General features: G+C 34.1%; 1 protein-coding gene across 5 annotated transcripts in view; it reads right to left on the bottom strand.

The window, feature by feature from the left end:
• PCDH17 (protocadherin 17) overlaps window positions 1-18,014 on the bottom strand; it is an 89,618-nt gene that overhangs the window by 48,738 nt on the left and 22,866 nt on the right. For 4 of the 5 annotated variants that reach the window (XM_071448533.1, XM_071448536.1, XM_071448534.1 and 1 more), the window contains exons 3-4: window positions 11,391-11,449; window positions 11,060-11,232 (exon numbers count right to left, since the gene is read on the bottom strand). In XM_071448533.1, coding sequence (XP_071304634.1) covers window positions 11,060-11,232; window positions 11,391-11,449 — 232 coding nt within the window. The remainder of the gene's footprint in view (window positions 1-11,059; window positions 11,233-11,390; window positions 11,450-18,014) is intronic. The other variant, XM_071448535.1, reaches the window with a different exon arrangement.

Below are 18,014 nucleotides of genomic sequence, written 5' to 3'. Positions count from 1 at the left end.
TAAATATTATATATGCTTTTGTATTAAAAAAAGGTATCCATAAGAAAAATTCACAATTTTATATGCCATGGGCTTAAACACCTTCTGGGATTTTATTTTCACTGTTAATATACTGAAGAAAACAAATTTTGAGTGAAGTTTTATTTTCTAGGTCCAAATTACTTGACTTATTTTTTTATTGCAAACATGAATGCCAAAATAATTTTGTTTTGTTTTGTTTTGTCTGGGTGTTTTGTTGTTGTTGGGTTTTTTTGGGTTGTTCTATTTTTTGGTTGGTTGGGGTTTTTTTGGTTTTTGGGTTTTTTGGGTTTGTTTGTTTTTTGTTTTTGTTTGGTTGGATTTTTTAAAATAATTTTAATGGTCCAGTTCAGCAATGGCTCTGGTTATTCATGTACTCTGGTAATCCTGAGAAGCAAAAAAGCAGAACACCAGCAAGTAAAGCTGAGTTTAAAGCTTTCCTTACAGCAGTAGCTTCAATGTTCACTGTAGCTTTGTGTCTCCATCGTTCTCTACTCATGTACTTCCCCTCAAAAAAAAGCAATTTATGTGAACTTTTCTAACAACAACAAAATACCATAAGGATAAGGGACAGAATCCTTGCTTCAAATCAAATTAGCAATGCTGAAAAGAAATATGACTAGTCAAAACTAATCAGACATGAAATGCAGGAATATTCCATAAAGTGCAGGAATATCCCACAGAGTGCAGGGATATTCATATTCAGCAGCACACACAGATCCAGTATACACTTCCCAGGGCCATGAAGGTTACAGATGTGCTGCAAAAGTCTCTCCACAGGGTCAGAGCAGACACAGTTCTGTTTCTGTTTTCTTTTTTATGTTTGATTTGCACCTTTTGAAAGGTTGTTTGGGCTCTGTAGCTGTCTAGAGATCTTGTCTCTAAACTGCACTTTTTATGTAAGAACTGTATTCATTTGTTCAAATAAAAATTGGGTCAGATAGTGCTATACATTATTAAATAGATATTTTAAAACTTTATTTGTAAAGTACCACTTTACAATTATATACTCTATTTTATTCTGACAGCTTTTGCCTCGGAATTATTATTCTTTCTAAAACAACCTTTATGAAAAAAATTGAGTGTTTTTTGTAAATAGATTTGTGAATTTTTCTCATAGTGGCATTTTTAAAACAAGCAAGCATAAAATTAAATTTTTCTATAATGTTAGGATTTATATAGATTACAAAATTTGGTTTTCAGGGATATCATTAATGATGTCTTATTTTTGTATTTATAAGTATGTATGTGGACATATATAGACGTGTACTACATATGTACTATGCATTAATAATAATACATAATAAAAGACTATTCATTTTTGATATGTAATTACATGAACATCCCCACTAATTTATATAAACAATTTATGAATTTAAAAAACCTGGAAGAATAGGGTCCTAAATTTAAAAAAAAAATACTGATACTTTTCTTAAATAAAGGGGTATTATCTGTGCCACAGTGTGACTTGGTTATACTGGGCATATGCTCTTCTCCATTTCGCTCTGCAGAGGGGAGCAGATGGAATTAAATATAGCTTGGCATACGGCACAGGGGCAGCCATGGAGCACTATTTTTTAGTACCATGCAGGCATTACCAGCTCTATATACATTCGAGATGAAACACAAAAAAGGGCATGTCACCTTCAGGAAAGGGTAGTAGTCAGGGAACATCTGTTATACATGCAGTGCTCCCTGTAGAAAGAACTGAAACATGATGAAATATGCATCAAAAGTTCCCTGTGCACTGAGGTACATTAAGTCCCTTTCAAACCATATGAAGCCCACTTGGGGGAGGGAGGTTATTTGAGTGCAGCAGCTGGAATAGGAGAAAGCAGCAGCAGGGAATGGAAACCAGCTGTTCTGCCATTCTGGAGATCCAGTTGGGCAGTAGGTGCACAGAGGCTGATCCATGGCACTGTGTATCACTGGAGTACAGAGACTTTGTCTACAGAGATACAGACTCACTAAGTTCCATTGGTTAATTGTTCTGCAGCTCTGTCTCTGAGCCAAGACCATGCTAAATGCTGCATATTGTTGTTGGGAAGCACTAATAATCCACACTCCCTGCAATTCTCTAACATGGTGAGTTCTTCAAGATGAAGATGTTCACAGAGAAGACAATGAGGAACAGATCAGAGCAAATATTTTCTTTCAGTATGTTTTACTCAGGATTGGACAGTTCAATACATCCCCATATTTCATTTTGGCACCATAAAAAGTAGGACTAGAGTAGATCCTCTGGCCTTGGACAGTTTAAAATAAATGTAGATTATCACTGACAAATGTGTATTTAATCTGTTTTTAAAATCTCCAGGAAAGGGTATTCTTTAACTTACAGGGGTAGTCTACTACAGTGGCTACACCTCTTTATTATAAAGTTCTGTCTCAAATGTAACCTAAATACTTCTCCCAGAAAATTAAACAAAAAGAAAAGAAAATGCAAGCACTATCCTGTTTATAACAACTTTATATACACAAAGACCTTCAGTATGCTTCACTCCAGTCCTTGTTCATTTAAACACACACAGATTCTAAACAAACACTTCTTTCAAACTTCACCTACAGGCAATGTTTCACAAACCTATATTTTCTGCTGTTATTATACCTCTTTTTTGGTTTTGAATCCTTCCAGATCTATCTCTAACATATGCCCACAAACTGCATACTGTAGATGTATCCCTAGTTAGAGCATGCTGCAACTCAGGCCCAAATTAAAATAAACCACATTTCCCCCTCTGGAAGCCATGGCATAGAAGAAAAGTAGTATGTAAACAGAAAAAAGGCCATGAAAAGGACAGTCTCTATTAGTGTGCACAGATATTAGGAGATACTCTTTGTTCCAGAAGAACAAAATACAATTAGTAGTATTCCAGCTAAAGCATTGCTGAATGGAATAATTAACTCCTGTCTCTTATTTAAGACACTTCTCTTTTGTCTTCCCCAGCTGGACATAGAACTATTGATAAATACAATAATTCAGATTTCCAACTAATATGTGTCATCTAATAATATGTGTCATCTTCATGGGAACTCCATCTGCAGAACATTGCTTCTTTTTGGTGAAAAGAATGTGGCTGCAATATGCAATGGGATTTTGTTAAATCTTGTCCACTGTTGTGGTTTATCATATCAGTATTTTCTGTTGACTTAATAAGAGGAGACACATAAATTATAAAACGATGATTTCAAATGATGAAGAGAGAAGATGCATTCATTTTGCCTTCTCTATATTATTGAATAAACACACATACCTTCATATGTATGGGGTTTTTTTTAATACTCTAATTCTATGCATTAATTAATTAAAAGAAACCTGTAAGTACACTATTCAAGGACATTTTCAGACACAGAGCAAGAGTAAGGAATAGACTCTCTAGTTCTGTTACAATAGTTTCCTTGATATTAAGTATTCATCCAATATATGAATATATGCCCTAAAATATTCATTAACAAAAGTAAGCACAAGTAGTGAACATCCATTTATCACCCAGGGAAATGCATAAAACCTGATACTATGAAAACTATTTATTTTCTGATTTCCTTGTTTCAAAAGTTGTTGATCTTTCTATGCCCCCACTTTTCTTTCAATTTATAAAAAGAATCTGAAAAGAAGAAATGTTAGCTGAAGATAATGATTTTGACATAGAAGGACCTCATCTTACTGAGAACTGCAAATCCTTCCCTTGCTCTTCTGGTGGGAATAAAGTGAAAAGATAACTTATGGATTCTAAGCCTTTCAAGAACAAACTGCAGTACAATAACTGTGCTCAGCCCCAGGAAAGGCAGTGTCAAAACAGAAAGTACAGCAAGGATGTAATGAGATTTCCACTAGTGACAGGGGAGGGATATTCTGCTTTGTTGCCTCTGATGTAAAGCAGAAAGAGATGAGCACCAACAGCTACAGCACCAAATATTAGAATCTCAGATACGAGACTTATGGTAATAGACTTGTGATCTTGAAGTGCATGGTATGAATTAATTTGCAAATAAGCTCATCAAAGAAAACTCTTCTGAAATTTATGAATACTTTTATTGGTGCAGTCATGAACTTTTCAGATGTTAGTAAGGGCATTATCTAAATTGATTCAATAGTGAAGCATCCAATGAAAACAAAACAGGTCCAAAATACACATAATTTTCAACCACTGAAGTATTTTTAAATTATAAAATAGTAGAAATAATATGGAGGAGAAATGAAATTACCTAAAAATGTAGCATGACACACCAAATGGTGCATAGATGAAGTTGTGCTGAATGGCTGTAATCCCTCTCTGCCACAGTGACATATTTGTGTCTACTGATGGAGAAAGCTCTTTCTGTATGTTTTGAAAGTCAGTTATAAAAATTTTCCCCCTTATCTTTGGCTAAATGCATTAATTGTGGGATATGCTGCTCACAAAATTTCACAGCTACCAGATATATGATGGCAATAATCTGCCAGGTGATGAAACATGTACCTGATTAAAACCCCAGTTTGGCAGAACACAGCACCGGTTGAAATGCAGCATAATGGGCAATTACAGGCAGCAATAATAGGCTAAAGCAATCTGATGCAAACTGTATTCACTGTCACTTCAGCTGCTAGAATGTTTGCACCACTCTTCTATTTTGTGTCAACAAAATAGAGGCAGAGAAGTCATGAGGCATTAAGTGAATATAGCCCTTCTCCTGTAGGATGCCACTTCACTTCTTTTTCTGACTTTCCTGTTCTTTTAGGACAAAAATTTTCTTCCTCACACATCTCCTTCATTACCTGTATAGCATTGCTTGAAAACCAAAGCCGCTTGTGTACTTCTGAGAAGAGAACACTGGTGAAGCTGTGCCTGGGAGCCCTCCCACCTATAACGAGGAAGCACCAAACAAAGTGGATTCTGCCTTGAAACTGTCACACAGCTTCAATCATAAATCTCAACTTGGTATAAAAATACCTGAAATCTAAAAGATGAACTTAAATTGACTGGTAGACTAGGAGTTGTCTAAAAATAGAAGCTAAACCATGAGAGATATTCAACATAATACTCTGAGTGAAAAAAAGTTGGCAGATATGAGAGTTTTCTCTTTATTTTGTCTAAATCCATCATATAATTTGCTGTAGACATTATACAGCAAAAGATATGTCATAGATTACTAGGTATTAACATGAGAAAAGCTGACTATCATCTGTACAGCAAAGGCAACTGACCTGCATTTTTCTCTGTAGTTCATTAACTTTGGTTACAAGGGAGAATATAATTCTGATCTCTCAAAAAAAGGGAACTATTGAATAGTTGCACAGTCTAGCTTAGCCCAGGTAACAAAATCTTGCAAAAGTATTAGATCATCTTAAAATGCTTGAGATCAAGACACTTAGAACATTTGAAACTTTTTATAAGTTTCCTCTGACTAAAAGTGAAATATAAATTTAAAAGTTTAATCCCAATCAAAGTTTCAATATCACCATTCACAAAGACTTATAAGTAGTATGAAACCAATAATAATGCTGGTAATTTTCATATATTTAGAAGTAATGTTTCACTGAACCAAGTAATCACAGCAGAAAAAAGGAAAGAAGTCATGTCAGTGGCTGCAGTGTCATATTGAACTTGCTATGCACACCAGAGTAGATGTCAAAGAATTATTTTTCATAAAGCTCTGCACTTCTACCTACATTTAAATCTTAAAATCTCATCAGTAGAATAAGGCTAAAATCAAATATCTCCAGCTTATTGATAACTAATTTGGTCAATCAGAAACAGTTACATTACAGATAAGTCTTCTTTGACCTATGCTAGTCCTCATCTAGGATCATACATGTGCTTGCATAAAAAACAAAACCAAAAGAAAATATGAGAAAAATATATAGAAAAGAACAAACAGAAGCAGAAAATTCAAGACTCAATACCTCATTTTTTGTGGGCTTCACCTAAAAATTTCCAGAATTTACAGTTGTAGAAACAGATTCTACTACTGAGACATACCAAAAAAAAAAAAAGGAAAGAGACCCTCAATACAATTAAGTTGCTCTTAGAGCTTTCCTGGAAATCAATTCATCAGGTGAAATTGGAAAATGGATACTGTGTGCAAGTAAACAGCAAGTTAGCATCTTACCTGACCATATTAGAAGTTAGCAAGTAAGAAAGGATGGCAGTGCTGGACATAAAGACTATTAAGTGGTGTCAGAGCAAGAAGGGCAGTCTGACAGATATTCTGAGCACAAAGAGAATGTGACAGATGTTCTGTCCAGATGAGAAAACCTATGTGAGGAAGCATTGTTGAACAAAAGATTTCACATGTTTTGCCAGCTCCTGGAGACTCCCAGCCTCCATCAGTTTCTCAGAAAAGGCCATCACCAGTTTTGCAAACTTTGAAAAGAAATATTTCTCCACAATCTTCCTATTATCTCATTAAGCTGGTGTATTCATAAAAGAACTCATCATTCCCAATGGCATGGAAAGCATTGGTGGTGATGTCAGACAGCAGAAATGTGCTTGATGAACTTTCTGCACTTATCAGTCTAGACTGATTCTAACTCAGTTAAACAGAATGGATTTTAATTATCCAAAAGACTCTAGCAAGATTATGCCAAGAAAATTAATGGATAGCCCAGAAAAATTGTGGTAAAAAAATTTTTGTAATTTCTGCTCTGCTGCAGATGGGTAATGCAGGATACTTGATTTCTAGGATCAGTCTTGTTTAGAAATGGAGACTGCAAATGAACAAGTTACTACAGACTTGTTATGTGAACACGTTCAGTGGGCAAACACAAAGGGTAACAAACTGTTCATAGAGAGTCTCTAGAACTGATATAATTTTTATCTCTAAGACTTACATGCAGAACTGCATAAGTTGTGATGCAAATGTATTTTTGTTGTGATGAAGAAAGACCTATTATATTTTCAAATTGCACTTAGTATCACTTTTTTCATGTAGATACATTACATTTCTTTATACTAGTAACAACACCCTACACTAAAATGGTGCTCTTTTACAGAGAAGCCTGATGGGCAGCCTTAGTCCTAGAGGAGACCCTGACAACTATGCTATGAAGAGTTTAATTTCACCCTTCCTCCAAGCAGTTGCTTCTGGTTATTTTCTTTATTCTCAGGATCCACACTATTGTTAATGAGGCAACAGCAAATGCAGAAATGGCTCTTCTATGGGATGCAGCTGTGAATGGCAAGAAACTGTGTTGAAAGAAAGATGTAATGCACAGTGATAAAGCAAAAATTCAACAAAGCTACTGAATTTGGAGATATTTAATCCCTTGAAGTTTTTTTGACAAACACATGAAAGTGTAGATTTACAATGGAACAAGAAAACACAGACAGAAAAAAAAAAAAACAGAACAAAAGAAAAAGAAACTAAAAATTCCTGGGGAAATCTAACAAAGACAATAATTTATGAGGAACTACAGAAAAGTCCATAACTTGGTATTCTTTACTGATTATAAGGTAAGCATATGCAGGATTCACTAAGTATAAGATTAACATCTTGCTGTTTTACTGCTCCCTTGTAGATATTATTGTTTATGTTTTATGGGTTACGATATAATTTCCAGCTTTGGATACCTTTAAAGAAATATTGATTATTGATGTTATTCTTAAACCATACCATACAAAACAATTGTTATTTAAATTCAAAAAGTGAATATTACATGCTACAATAGACGTGTTCAAAACTAATAATTCTTGTAAGACTTCTGTGTAGGGTGATCTCAAACTGTCCAAACTAGTGATAGGGTTTAAAGTATCAGCAATAGAAGTGGAAAAAAAGACAGGTAAACAAGTCTAATTTATCCAAAACCATTATATTAAAAGAGTAGCAGGCATATGGAAAAAGCTGTTTAGTAAGACAGCTGATTAAGATAGCACAAGTAGGCTTAAGAGACTATAAGAGATATTCTTATGCAGAAAGTGGCTTGGATATAACAGCAAGTGAGTATAAGGCTGAGATAACTAAAGTGGGACGTGCTTATTGTAACACAAGACTTACTGTCATGAAAATTTTTACAGTTTGGGGGGGTTTTCTGCTTTCATTAAGGCCATTCTATAAGCATTTCATTAATTATCAAATTAATTATATCTAATTTACATTGTCTTTCTCATTTGTGAAAATGTTTAAAATCACTACCAGACAAAACTTGCTATCAGGATATATTTTCCTTGAAATCAAATATTTCAATAGTAAACTGACAGGCTCTATCATTCACTGTTTTCATTAATTAAATTAAAATCATAAAGTAAGTTTGACTGCTTTCCATCTCATGCTGAAATCAGAAGAGATCTTGTCTACAAAAAATTATTTTTGTAAAATTTCCTACTTTGTTACTGAGAGAAGCACAATTGCTGTAGTGCTGCCAACACACTTTTTATCACAGTATGGCCTTTTAATTTGGGCTAGAGTGGCTCAAAACTGTAGTCAAAACACTGGTACAATCAGAATTCTTATTACTGCCATGGGCAGAATTGGATGCCTGACAATAGTGTTTGGAATTACATGAGGAATATGTCAAACTTAACTCATTTTTTAATTAGGATTCTCACATCGAGATCCTAACTTCATAGTTAATCCAGATGATTTTTCAATGATTTCCTAAGATTTAATTATTAGTGTTGTTCTAACAGCAGAAGCTAAAGTATTTTAAATATCTTTAAAAGAAAATAATTAAGCCTAGAACATGGCTACAAAATAGCGAATTCCCATCCCTGTATATAATCCAGAATGATGACAGAAACACAACTTCTGATATTGCTTCAGGCATTGCTGGAGACAATTGTTTCTAGCAAGCTTTCCATCTCCTTTTCCCAGAAAACAATTTTTCTCTAAAGAAAAATTAAATTATTTTTCTACCCTAATCACATATATCATATTTCTTACCCTCCTTCAACTTGGCTTATGACTAGAGAAAACAATTTTATTTATCTTCTTTCAAAAGAGAAATATTACATTGGGCTAAGAACCCTAATCATACTAAGCTCAATGACAAGTAATCATTGATTTCATTTGGAACACCACATAGCACCACATTTGTTACTGCGATGACCTGAAATCTCATAAGGTGCTTGATGCAGGTTCAGTTTTCATATTACAACAATGATTTTATTATAGCACACTAGAGACAGAAGAGTTCATTCAAGCAAACAAATTTATATCATTACTATTTGTAATTATATTTGGAGGAAAGAAAAATATTTTAAAAAATGGAAAAAATAGTTTGTCTCTCTATCCCCATTATTTATTTTCTTCAGCAAAGAAATTCACATAAACAGCCACTGCTGTAGATCAGTGGCTGACAGAACTTAACGTCCACAATTCAATATATATTTCAGAAGAACATGAAGAATTCATCTGAGTGATTGGAATAAATTTTCCTTGATGAATAGGGCAGCTCAACTAGGTATAATGATGAATGTAAACCTGCATCTAACTCTTTGCATTATAATGAAATTAAGCAATGGGAATGGTTGGCATAATGTGCTTACTAGATTGCATATATTTTGACCAGAATTGAGTTTGATGCTGCTGGACAAACTGCAGTATTATGAACACTGGCCATACAGTCCTTTTCTTAAAAAACAGTCATTTCTAATCTGAATACTAGATAGTTTCCTAGTGAAACTTTAAAAATTTGAAAGCTCTTTCATTGCTATACTTGATAGATGGAAATCCAGAATTTTTGTCTTCATGTCACACAAAACTGAGAGAATAAGACATATGTTCCAATAGCTTCTTTAAAAAAAAAAATCCTGCACTGCATCTTTATACAGATCAATGTCCAATTATAAGCAGGGAGTTGCTGTAGCAAAAGGTCAGGAAAAAATAATCTTTCCGGCATTTATTACTTGGAAAATAAGGTCACATATAAGGTCAACCTCCAAATGTATAAAGAATAAATTATACTTCAGCATTCTAAATATTCTGCACTGCAAAAATTATATTGCAATCTCAACATAATCAGAAAAATGAAGTTGAATATGTATTTCCTTATGACTGTACTACACATCAGACTAAGCTAAGAGGTGAAAAACCGAGGTCCAATTAATCAACAATTAATAAAAAGCTTATCAGATATTTCTGCTTAATTAGAAATATAACTTCTTATTAAGCCTGACTGATTTAATAATTTCCTAACTATCTTTAACACTGAGACACCCTCCCCACAACAGAGTAAAATAATGGAAAACATACAAAACATTTAAAAATCATTCAGTGATGCACTTCTTTATTGCTTACAGCACGGAAGCAAAACATAAAGGCAGAGAATGCTCAAGTGCTTTGTCTGTCTGATTCTCTAAAAAAAGAAGTGCATCCTTGGAAATAAAAAACCTCCTAATTAGATAAAACACATCTGAAAAAAAAAAGAATTGGACACAGTTTGAGGAAATAATTATGCTTGTTTGTCAGAATGAATGTTGGCAGAGAACATTGTCATTGTCCTGATCTAAGTCATTTTGCTGTTTCACAGACAGTCTCAATCTTTGCTACCTTCACAGGATGTGAATGAAAGTACACTGAAAATAAGATTTTATTAGTATTAGTATATAAGACACTTCTTACGGTACTCTTAATTGTGGAATCAACCTTATAAATAGGAAAATGCATCCATGAAATGAAAACCTCTTCTGATTCATTTTTACTCTTGTCTTTTATGCAAAGCATTTTCTTTTCCTCTTCTCCAAACTACATGAGGAATATAAATGACTGGTGTTCTTTTATCTGTTGCAGTTGTGTCTAGTTTGAATTTCTAAATCAGGCTTTGACAGAAGGATTGTATATAATATATCACAGGCAATGCCAGTGGTGATAGAGTATATCCTAATCCTTTTCAAAAGTACTAATTTTTTTTTTTTAATCTGCCTTGGACACTTGTGGTTTCATTTTATGTTCATTCTGAAAGATACTGTGTTCTTTTTTCTGGGCTAATGACAAGATTTACTGTTTTCTCTGATAATAATATCAGTGGTTTACTCCTTTCTGATAAACCACAACTGCAATACTAATAGGTTGATAATGACATTTTAGACTTTACGCTTTTGTAGGCATTGCAGACTTCACTCACCTTGTTCAAGTGGCTGGCTTTTAGTTGAAGTAGTTTTCATCTTGAGTGCCTCCCTAACAGACATGTCACAGCAGGAGCCTTTGTTAGTGTCTTGGTCACTGTCAGCCTGATCACTGTCCCCATGCCCGCTGTCCCTCAAGCTGGCTCTTTCTGGATCCTTGAACGTGGAGCTACTGAAAAACATATTGAAAAAAAAGAAAAAAAAAAGAAAAAAAAAGAGAGAGAGAGAGTGTTGTATTTACTTGTTCTAAGTTGAATTGTACTCTCTGGCAAAGCAATTTTGACAAGAATGCAAATGGGGAAGCCAAGAAAGTTATTTAATAGGCCTTACCTTTGAACAAACTGCTGCCTGCTGCCCATGTAATTGGGCTCTGCGGGAAAATTGTCTGTCTGTGAAAGAGAAGGAAAAAAATACGTATAGTTGTACACTGGACAAATCTCCTGCAGAGCAACAAGATTTCCTAGAGGAGAAATGATTAATAATTCAAAAATTCCCTTAATCTTCAGATTTGTACATTTTAATTAAATTGGAAAATGCTGGCATGTAATTATGTGCTCAGAACAATTAAATGATTCCGGTCCACAAATTACCTGCTAAAGTAAACAATGAAGCTCCAATAAGTGGCATTCTCTGTTAGTAACCTGACAGATGACTCTGTTTATGTTTTTTCATTAGATAGATATTAAGACTGATGGTTATTGAAAATGAGAGAAAAAAATAACTCTTGCATATTAAAAAAGTGAATTATTCAATAATACTAATTTTTAATCATAATTACATCATCTACTGGGATTCTGAAGCTCTTGCTGCTGTAATACAGTTTTGTATGCTGCTATATTACACTTGAATTGAAAAAAATAAACAAAAAATCAAGAAAATTGATGGCTGATTAGCTGTGGGGTTTCTCAGATGCTACTGGAAAAATGCAAGTATGAAAATATTTGGATTTCCTCTCTTTAATTTTCATCAGTATTAATATCTATTTCAGAATAATGAGAACCACACATGCAAATGAGAATATTGAATGATCACTGCTGACAAGTAGTTTTTAAAAGAAGATACTTTCATTAAGTCTGTCATGTATATTTTTAGCAGCATGAGCCAAGTAACTGTAGAAGCAGAAGTATTAAAAGGATCCAGACCAACATGGAGTCCTGCCAAAGGGAACTGAATTCCCCTTGTATCATTAGCTGAAGTTCTTTGGGAGAAAGAGAGACTGCATCATTCAGAAAACTCCGCATACTGTACATTCACGCACGTCACTTCTTCTTGCAGCTGACCTAGCGACAGAGCTTCTACTGTTTTCTGCATCACTTCACATCACACCACTCTGCTCCGCAGCAGCTCCGGCTTTCGCAGCAGCATCCAGCGGATCAGTATCCGTAACACGGCCAGCACTCAATTAATGGAGCTGAGGGCCTGAGATTTAATGTCACACAGCAAGTGCTTACACAGGTGACGGGGATCTTAGATATTTGGACTTCCCTGCCACTCCCCACTCCCCATTTTTTTATCTTTGTTTTGGTTTTATCAGTAGGAGGTAATTAGAAATACTTGCTTCTTCTTGTATGGTTGGAGTATTTGAGCTTGGAAAAGAGGCAAAAAGTTTTATCCAGAATTTAAGTCATTGCTGTTTGCAACAGAAATTGGGCAGACACCTGTTACTCCCAAGGGACTTGTGAAATAGATGTGCTTGTATACCATGGATGTATTTGTGTTTTAGAGAAGGGGTGGAAAATATAGAACCATCTTCCGTTCAGCATGTATGTCAATGTACACTGCACTTTCTTCTAGTTTCTAAATCCTTTTGTTCAAAAAATAAGATTATAACACATACTATATTCACATCCATCCTAGCTTTAGTATATGCAATTAGAATAAAAGTTCATCTTCACATTTAGTATGTATCAAGTTAGAAAAAACAAATATTGGAAACAACAAAAAAGGAGGTATATTTCAGCATTCTTATGCGTATTTCTCAAATGCAGCACATCATATTTTTGAAGCAGCTATAATTCTGCTGTTTCTTTTCTTCTCACAAGTTTCAAGCTAATATCTCTCTTTTGTGCAGCAAAAAGAGAGATATATATACACTCATATACAACCATTATGGCACTTACAGAACCCAGCACTTATCAACCTGAATAAACCTTTACAACTGCAGGACTCATGTCTCTTTTTTATGTCTAATATCTCAAATAGAGATATCCAGGAAAACTGACCTTATGCTTTTACTTACGTAAGACATCTGTCTCCTCCTAAACACAGCTGCTACCAGAATCAACATTTCCATTTTTCATTACATTAGCAGTCAAAATGCCTGCTATAAACTGCTTTTTCATTCATTCTCTACCATTAGAAGTCAGACTTTTGTCCTGAAAATAATTATAACTTCTCCTTTTTGATGGTTCTAAGAACTTAACTGTAAACTGGACCACTGTAAGAACTAGTCGTAATTTTTGTCTCTGCTTTTTCATAGCAAAAGAGCATTTCATGCATCCTGATGAGCCAATACACAGATATTAAAATAGAAGATATGACCACATCTTAGCTGCTGAGAAATTCTGCATTTATGGTAATCATTAAAGACCTTTAATGACCTAGATAATAATTTGACCAATTTTCTTCATATTGTATTTTGCTTCTATGAAGCAATTTTTGCAATACTATGAATTGGGTGCCATGTCACAGCAAGTTCATTATTACAAAAGAACAAATGTAAGTACTTGATGATCATATACAGACACAGAGCTCAGAGTTGAATACTGTTCTTTCTGCACTAAAAGCATTAGTCCTTCTTCTATGAATTATGAAGGTATGATGCTTGTGTTGAGCTGTAACAGCCCTCTGAGATACAGGCAGCAAAGGGAGAACTGTTTCATGTATGAAAATATCTATTAAATTTATGATAAATAAAATAAAATTATTTTAAGTTTTGACAGTTTGGAGGAATCTTAGAAATGTAAACATCTGCTTCACAATGGATGAGAGAGACGAATGTCTAACATGTCTAACTCCCTTAAAATCTTTTTTTTTTTTGTTTTAATCCCAGTTGAAGTGAGAGGTCATATACTTAAATTTTTTACACTTTAACATTTATGGAAGTGATATTACACATTCCAGCTCATGAATTAATCATACCTCTTTAAATTGCATAGCTGTAACTCAAAGAAACAAATACTACCTAAAAAGTCTAAAAACCCTCTTGTTCTTCTCTGGATATACAGCCCTTTCTAGGTTAACAAAATCACCAAAACTCCAGACTTCTAGTTTAAAGGTAGGTTAGAGTTCACCTGCAGAAAAACACCTAAATTCTAGTCAGCTACTCTAGCTAATCAAAATCCCTCAATGTGCCTTTGAGAAATACAAACTATCCCATTTGGTCATCTAGTGTCAGGTACATCATACTCCTGAGGAACATTATTGGCATGGGAGAATCTTGACAACCAGCAAGATATCCAGTGCAATAGTTAAAGCTAAATAAGATGCATCAGATCAGAAGTGAATTGCCTGAAATTGCAGTCTGTTGCTAAATAACCAAAAATTATTCAAATGCCAGCATCGTTAACTTTCTGAAGAACAAAATAAAACAGATTCCACCCTCGTTCTCACTCTCCCTCCAAAAAAATCTCCAGGAACAATCTGTCTCCAAAAGTCACCAGAGTTAAACAGAAAAGAAATGTGATTTTTTTATCTCTGTGATTCAAAACTGAGGGTTGGAGTATCAACTAGATCACCAGCAGCTACTACAGCACAGGTTCTCCAGTAGCAGGACAAATGTTATCTAAAATTAAAAAAAAAAGCAGCAATGTCCACTGCCACCAGAAAACTAAAGTCTGTGATACCAACCTAACTGTCCAAAGCCACTTTAGAGAAGCAGCCCTGGTTTTATGGCTCATTTTCACAGATTAGTGGAACCAGCTAATTTCCAACGAGAGAATGCTGTTAAACCATTCAACAGGTACTCTTTTTTAACAGTTGTTGTAACAGACCTTTAGAAATATTTTCTTCTACCTATCTGTTCTAATATGTGACTCTGGATCAAATATGAAATTTTATGAACACCGTCATTAGTGTAATGTTGCAGAAAAATGTCTGAGGATTTCTGTACAAGCACTTGATACAGCTTTCTCAGAAGTTGAAGCTCATTAAAAAAAGCCATTTAAAAAGAGGTCAGAATGCATAGGAACCTTTCAAAAGCTGCAAAAATTTAAAAAGAAAGGGTTACATCCTTTCAGAAAATATACAGTTTGATTTTGTTACCTTTTACTTCAGTGAATTGAAGAGAAGGAAAATAAAAGAAGAGGCAAATTAAACCTGTGAAAAATATACTTTTCATAGAATCATAGAACAGTCTGGGTTGGAAAAGACCTTAAATTTCATCTCTCCATAATGGATAGGGATACCCATTCTCTCCCCATAAAGGGTAGGGATACCTTGCACCAGTTCAGCTTGCTCAAAGACCCATCCAACTTGGTGTTGAACACCCCCAGGGATGGAGCACTCAGAACTTCCCTAGGTAACTTGAGCTGGTTGGATTTTCTGGTATGGAATTTCAAATGCGACAATATAATTGCTAAAGTTCAATAATGGGACTTGGAAAATCATTAACTGGACAGTGTTTTCATGAACAGCACATAGAATATCTTTCCAAGTGCATCAACTGTCAACAAAACTATTCAGTTTATTGCACCTGTCAGGACTTGTATATTATGACCACACGAGGACCTAGATAAACTAAATTGTTGCCAAGTATAGGTCTCACATGGTATATTTGGAATACTAAATTTTATAGATTCAGAAATAAAACCATTCGAAAGTTTGAAAGTCAACTGTTAAGTTTCTGCTAATTAATTCTGGAATGGCTATAGTTTCCAAAAGTTTAATTTAGAGAAAGGATAATGAAAAATTATAGCCAAGAACAGAGTATGAGAAACAAATTCTTCATAGGATCCATTAACCTTAAATAAACCCATAAGAAAAAAAACAGTAAAAACCTCATCACTGGAAACAGCTTGAACCAGCCTAGGCCAAGCATTACACAATGAATTATGAAGAATATTTTTAGCAATGGGCTATATTAATCTCTTATCCTTTTTTTATCTTTTCATAAATTCATATTCACAAGGTATATGTGTTTACTTCTGTTGAAATATTATGCTATTTTTATAGATACAAAGGAGTCCTACTGTGGCTCTGCACTCACTATTTTTTTTTAATTCAGGATTAGAATTACAGCACCGTATTAATCAATCAGGTTTCAAAAAATCTGCTATTGCTCAGTAAGAGAACAGTACACAACTTCACAAGTCTTCTGCTTTCAAGAATTGCTGCAAAAAGCAGACTGTTTCTTAAAAATTAGATGTTCCTTGCTATTTTTCTCTTTCTCTTTACTTTTTAATAAAAACATTTTTATGCCACAGTTTTGAAGATTTCTAGCAATATTTAGTGTATTCCATACTGTTTGAATAAAATTAGAGATTTTTTTTAAAAAAAGAATTTGCAACTCAACAGGTCTGTCTATTAGAAAAAAAAAATCATTAATGCCTACAAAGAAAAAGAGGAGGTCAGAAAGAAAGAGACAGGGACAGAGAGAGAAATTCAATATTTAAGTATTCTTGACAAATTATGCCTAGAAATAATTGTCATATAAGGGAAAGATGTACTCTAAAATATGAAAAAAAAGACTTAGACATTAATCAGATTTATGAATATTAGACGACTAGAATATTCATAATTTTTTCTGAGAATTACAAGAAGAAGTATCACATTTTCTGAAATTATTTAATGCAGCTCCATTTTATGTAGGTGTTCATACCTGGAACTATAATAATGCAAAATGTCTTTGCTGACTCTAACTTCTTTTTAATTAAACATTAAATGCAAAAATGAAATGAAACATCTCTCACCTTTATCAGACTGCCACTTAATATCTAATTCAAGCATCTTCTGTGCCTTTTCTTTAAAAGCTGAATTCCAAGTATTCACCCTTCCCCCATGAAACAAAGATCTTATATAATGGCAATCTCTTCTGGAGGTAAAAGAATTGTATTCTGCCAAATTGAGTTTTGAAAGAGCAGACAATTGTCTTCATTTTGTTAGGAACAGTGTGGGTTCAACATAGTACAATTTTTCGCAAAGACTTCTCAGTATAAGAGTGCCAGTGAGTGTGTATAGTTAGCCTGAAAAAGTAGTTTTTGCTTCCACAAGATTTACTTCATTAAGAAAATTTGCTATCCCAATAGCAAAAACAAACAACAACAAAACCAAAAACTGGCCATAAACCTCTCATAGGTTATTCTACTCCTTTCAAAGACAAAATTAAATAGGCTATTAAAAAAAAAAATATTATCCCACTATGTGCTCTCCGCTCTCATTCCTTTGAAAATGCTTTTGATATATAATTTATATGACTTGTACATATTTGAGAAATTTCACACTTGCTGCAAGATGTGTATTTTGGTGTTAAAAGTCCTACAGTGTGTTTATGTGAATTTTTGACATATATAGCATTCTTCAAAAGCACATTGAAAACACAGGGCTGTAAAAACAGTCAAATGCACAAGGCAAAATCATTCATGAAGCTGCTGTACTCTCTCTTAAAGTGTTGGCTGGTGGCTCATGTTTTCTCTTCCTCTTGAAAGAGAAAAGCAAAACTGTGAGAGGAACAGGTCTTGAGCTCTTCAGTCAATTGCACAGTGACTTCTGAAAAGTGAAACTCTGAGGACAGACACTACCATCCTCTCCCATAAGCAAAGGAATGCAGGTCTCCCTGTATAAATGCCTAATCCTGTTTTCACTTAGCAAGTACCATATTTGTTACCAAAATAAATTATTGTTGATTTATTGATTAGGGTGTCATACTAAGGCATTGTAGATTATTTCAGTTGTTTTCACTATTTGTTTAATGAAATTAACTATTTTTTAAATTTTTACAAGAGTTTATTCTGCAAT

This window comes from Agelaius tricolor, unplaced genomic scaffold, assembly GCF_023055355.1.
Source record: "Agelaius tricolor isolate 1412-34295 unplaced genomic scaffold, bAgeTri1.0.p SCAF_26, whole genome shotgun sequence".
NCBI classification, from domain to species: Eukaryota; Metazoa; Chordata; class Aves; order Passeriformes; family Icteridae; genus Agelaius; species Agelaius tricolor.
The sequence above is the reverse complement of the archived record's forward strand: the minus strand, read 5'-3'. Positions and strand labels throughout refer to the sequence as shown.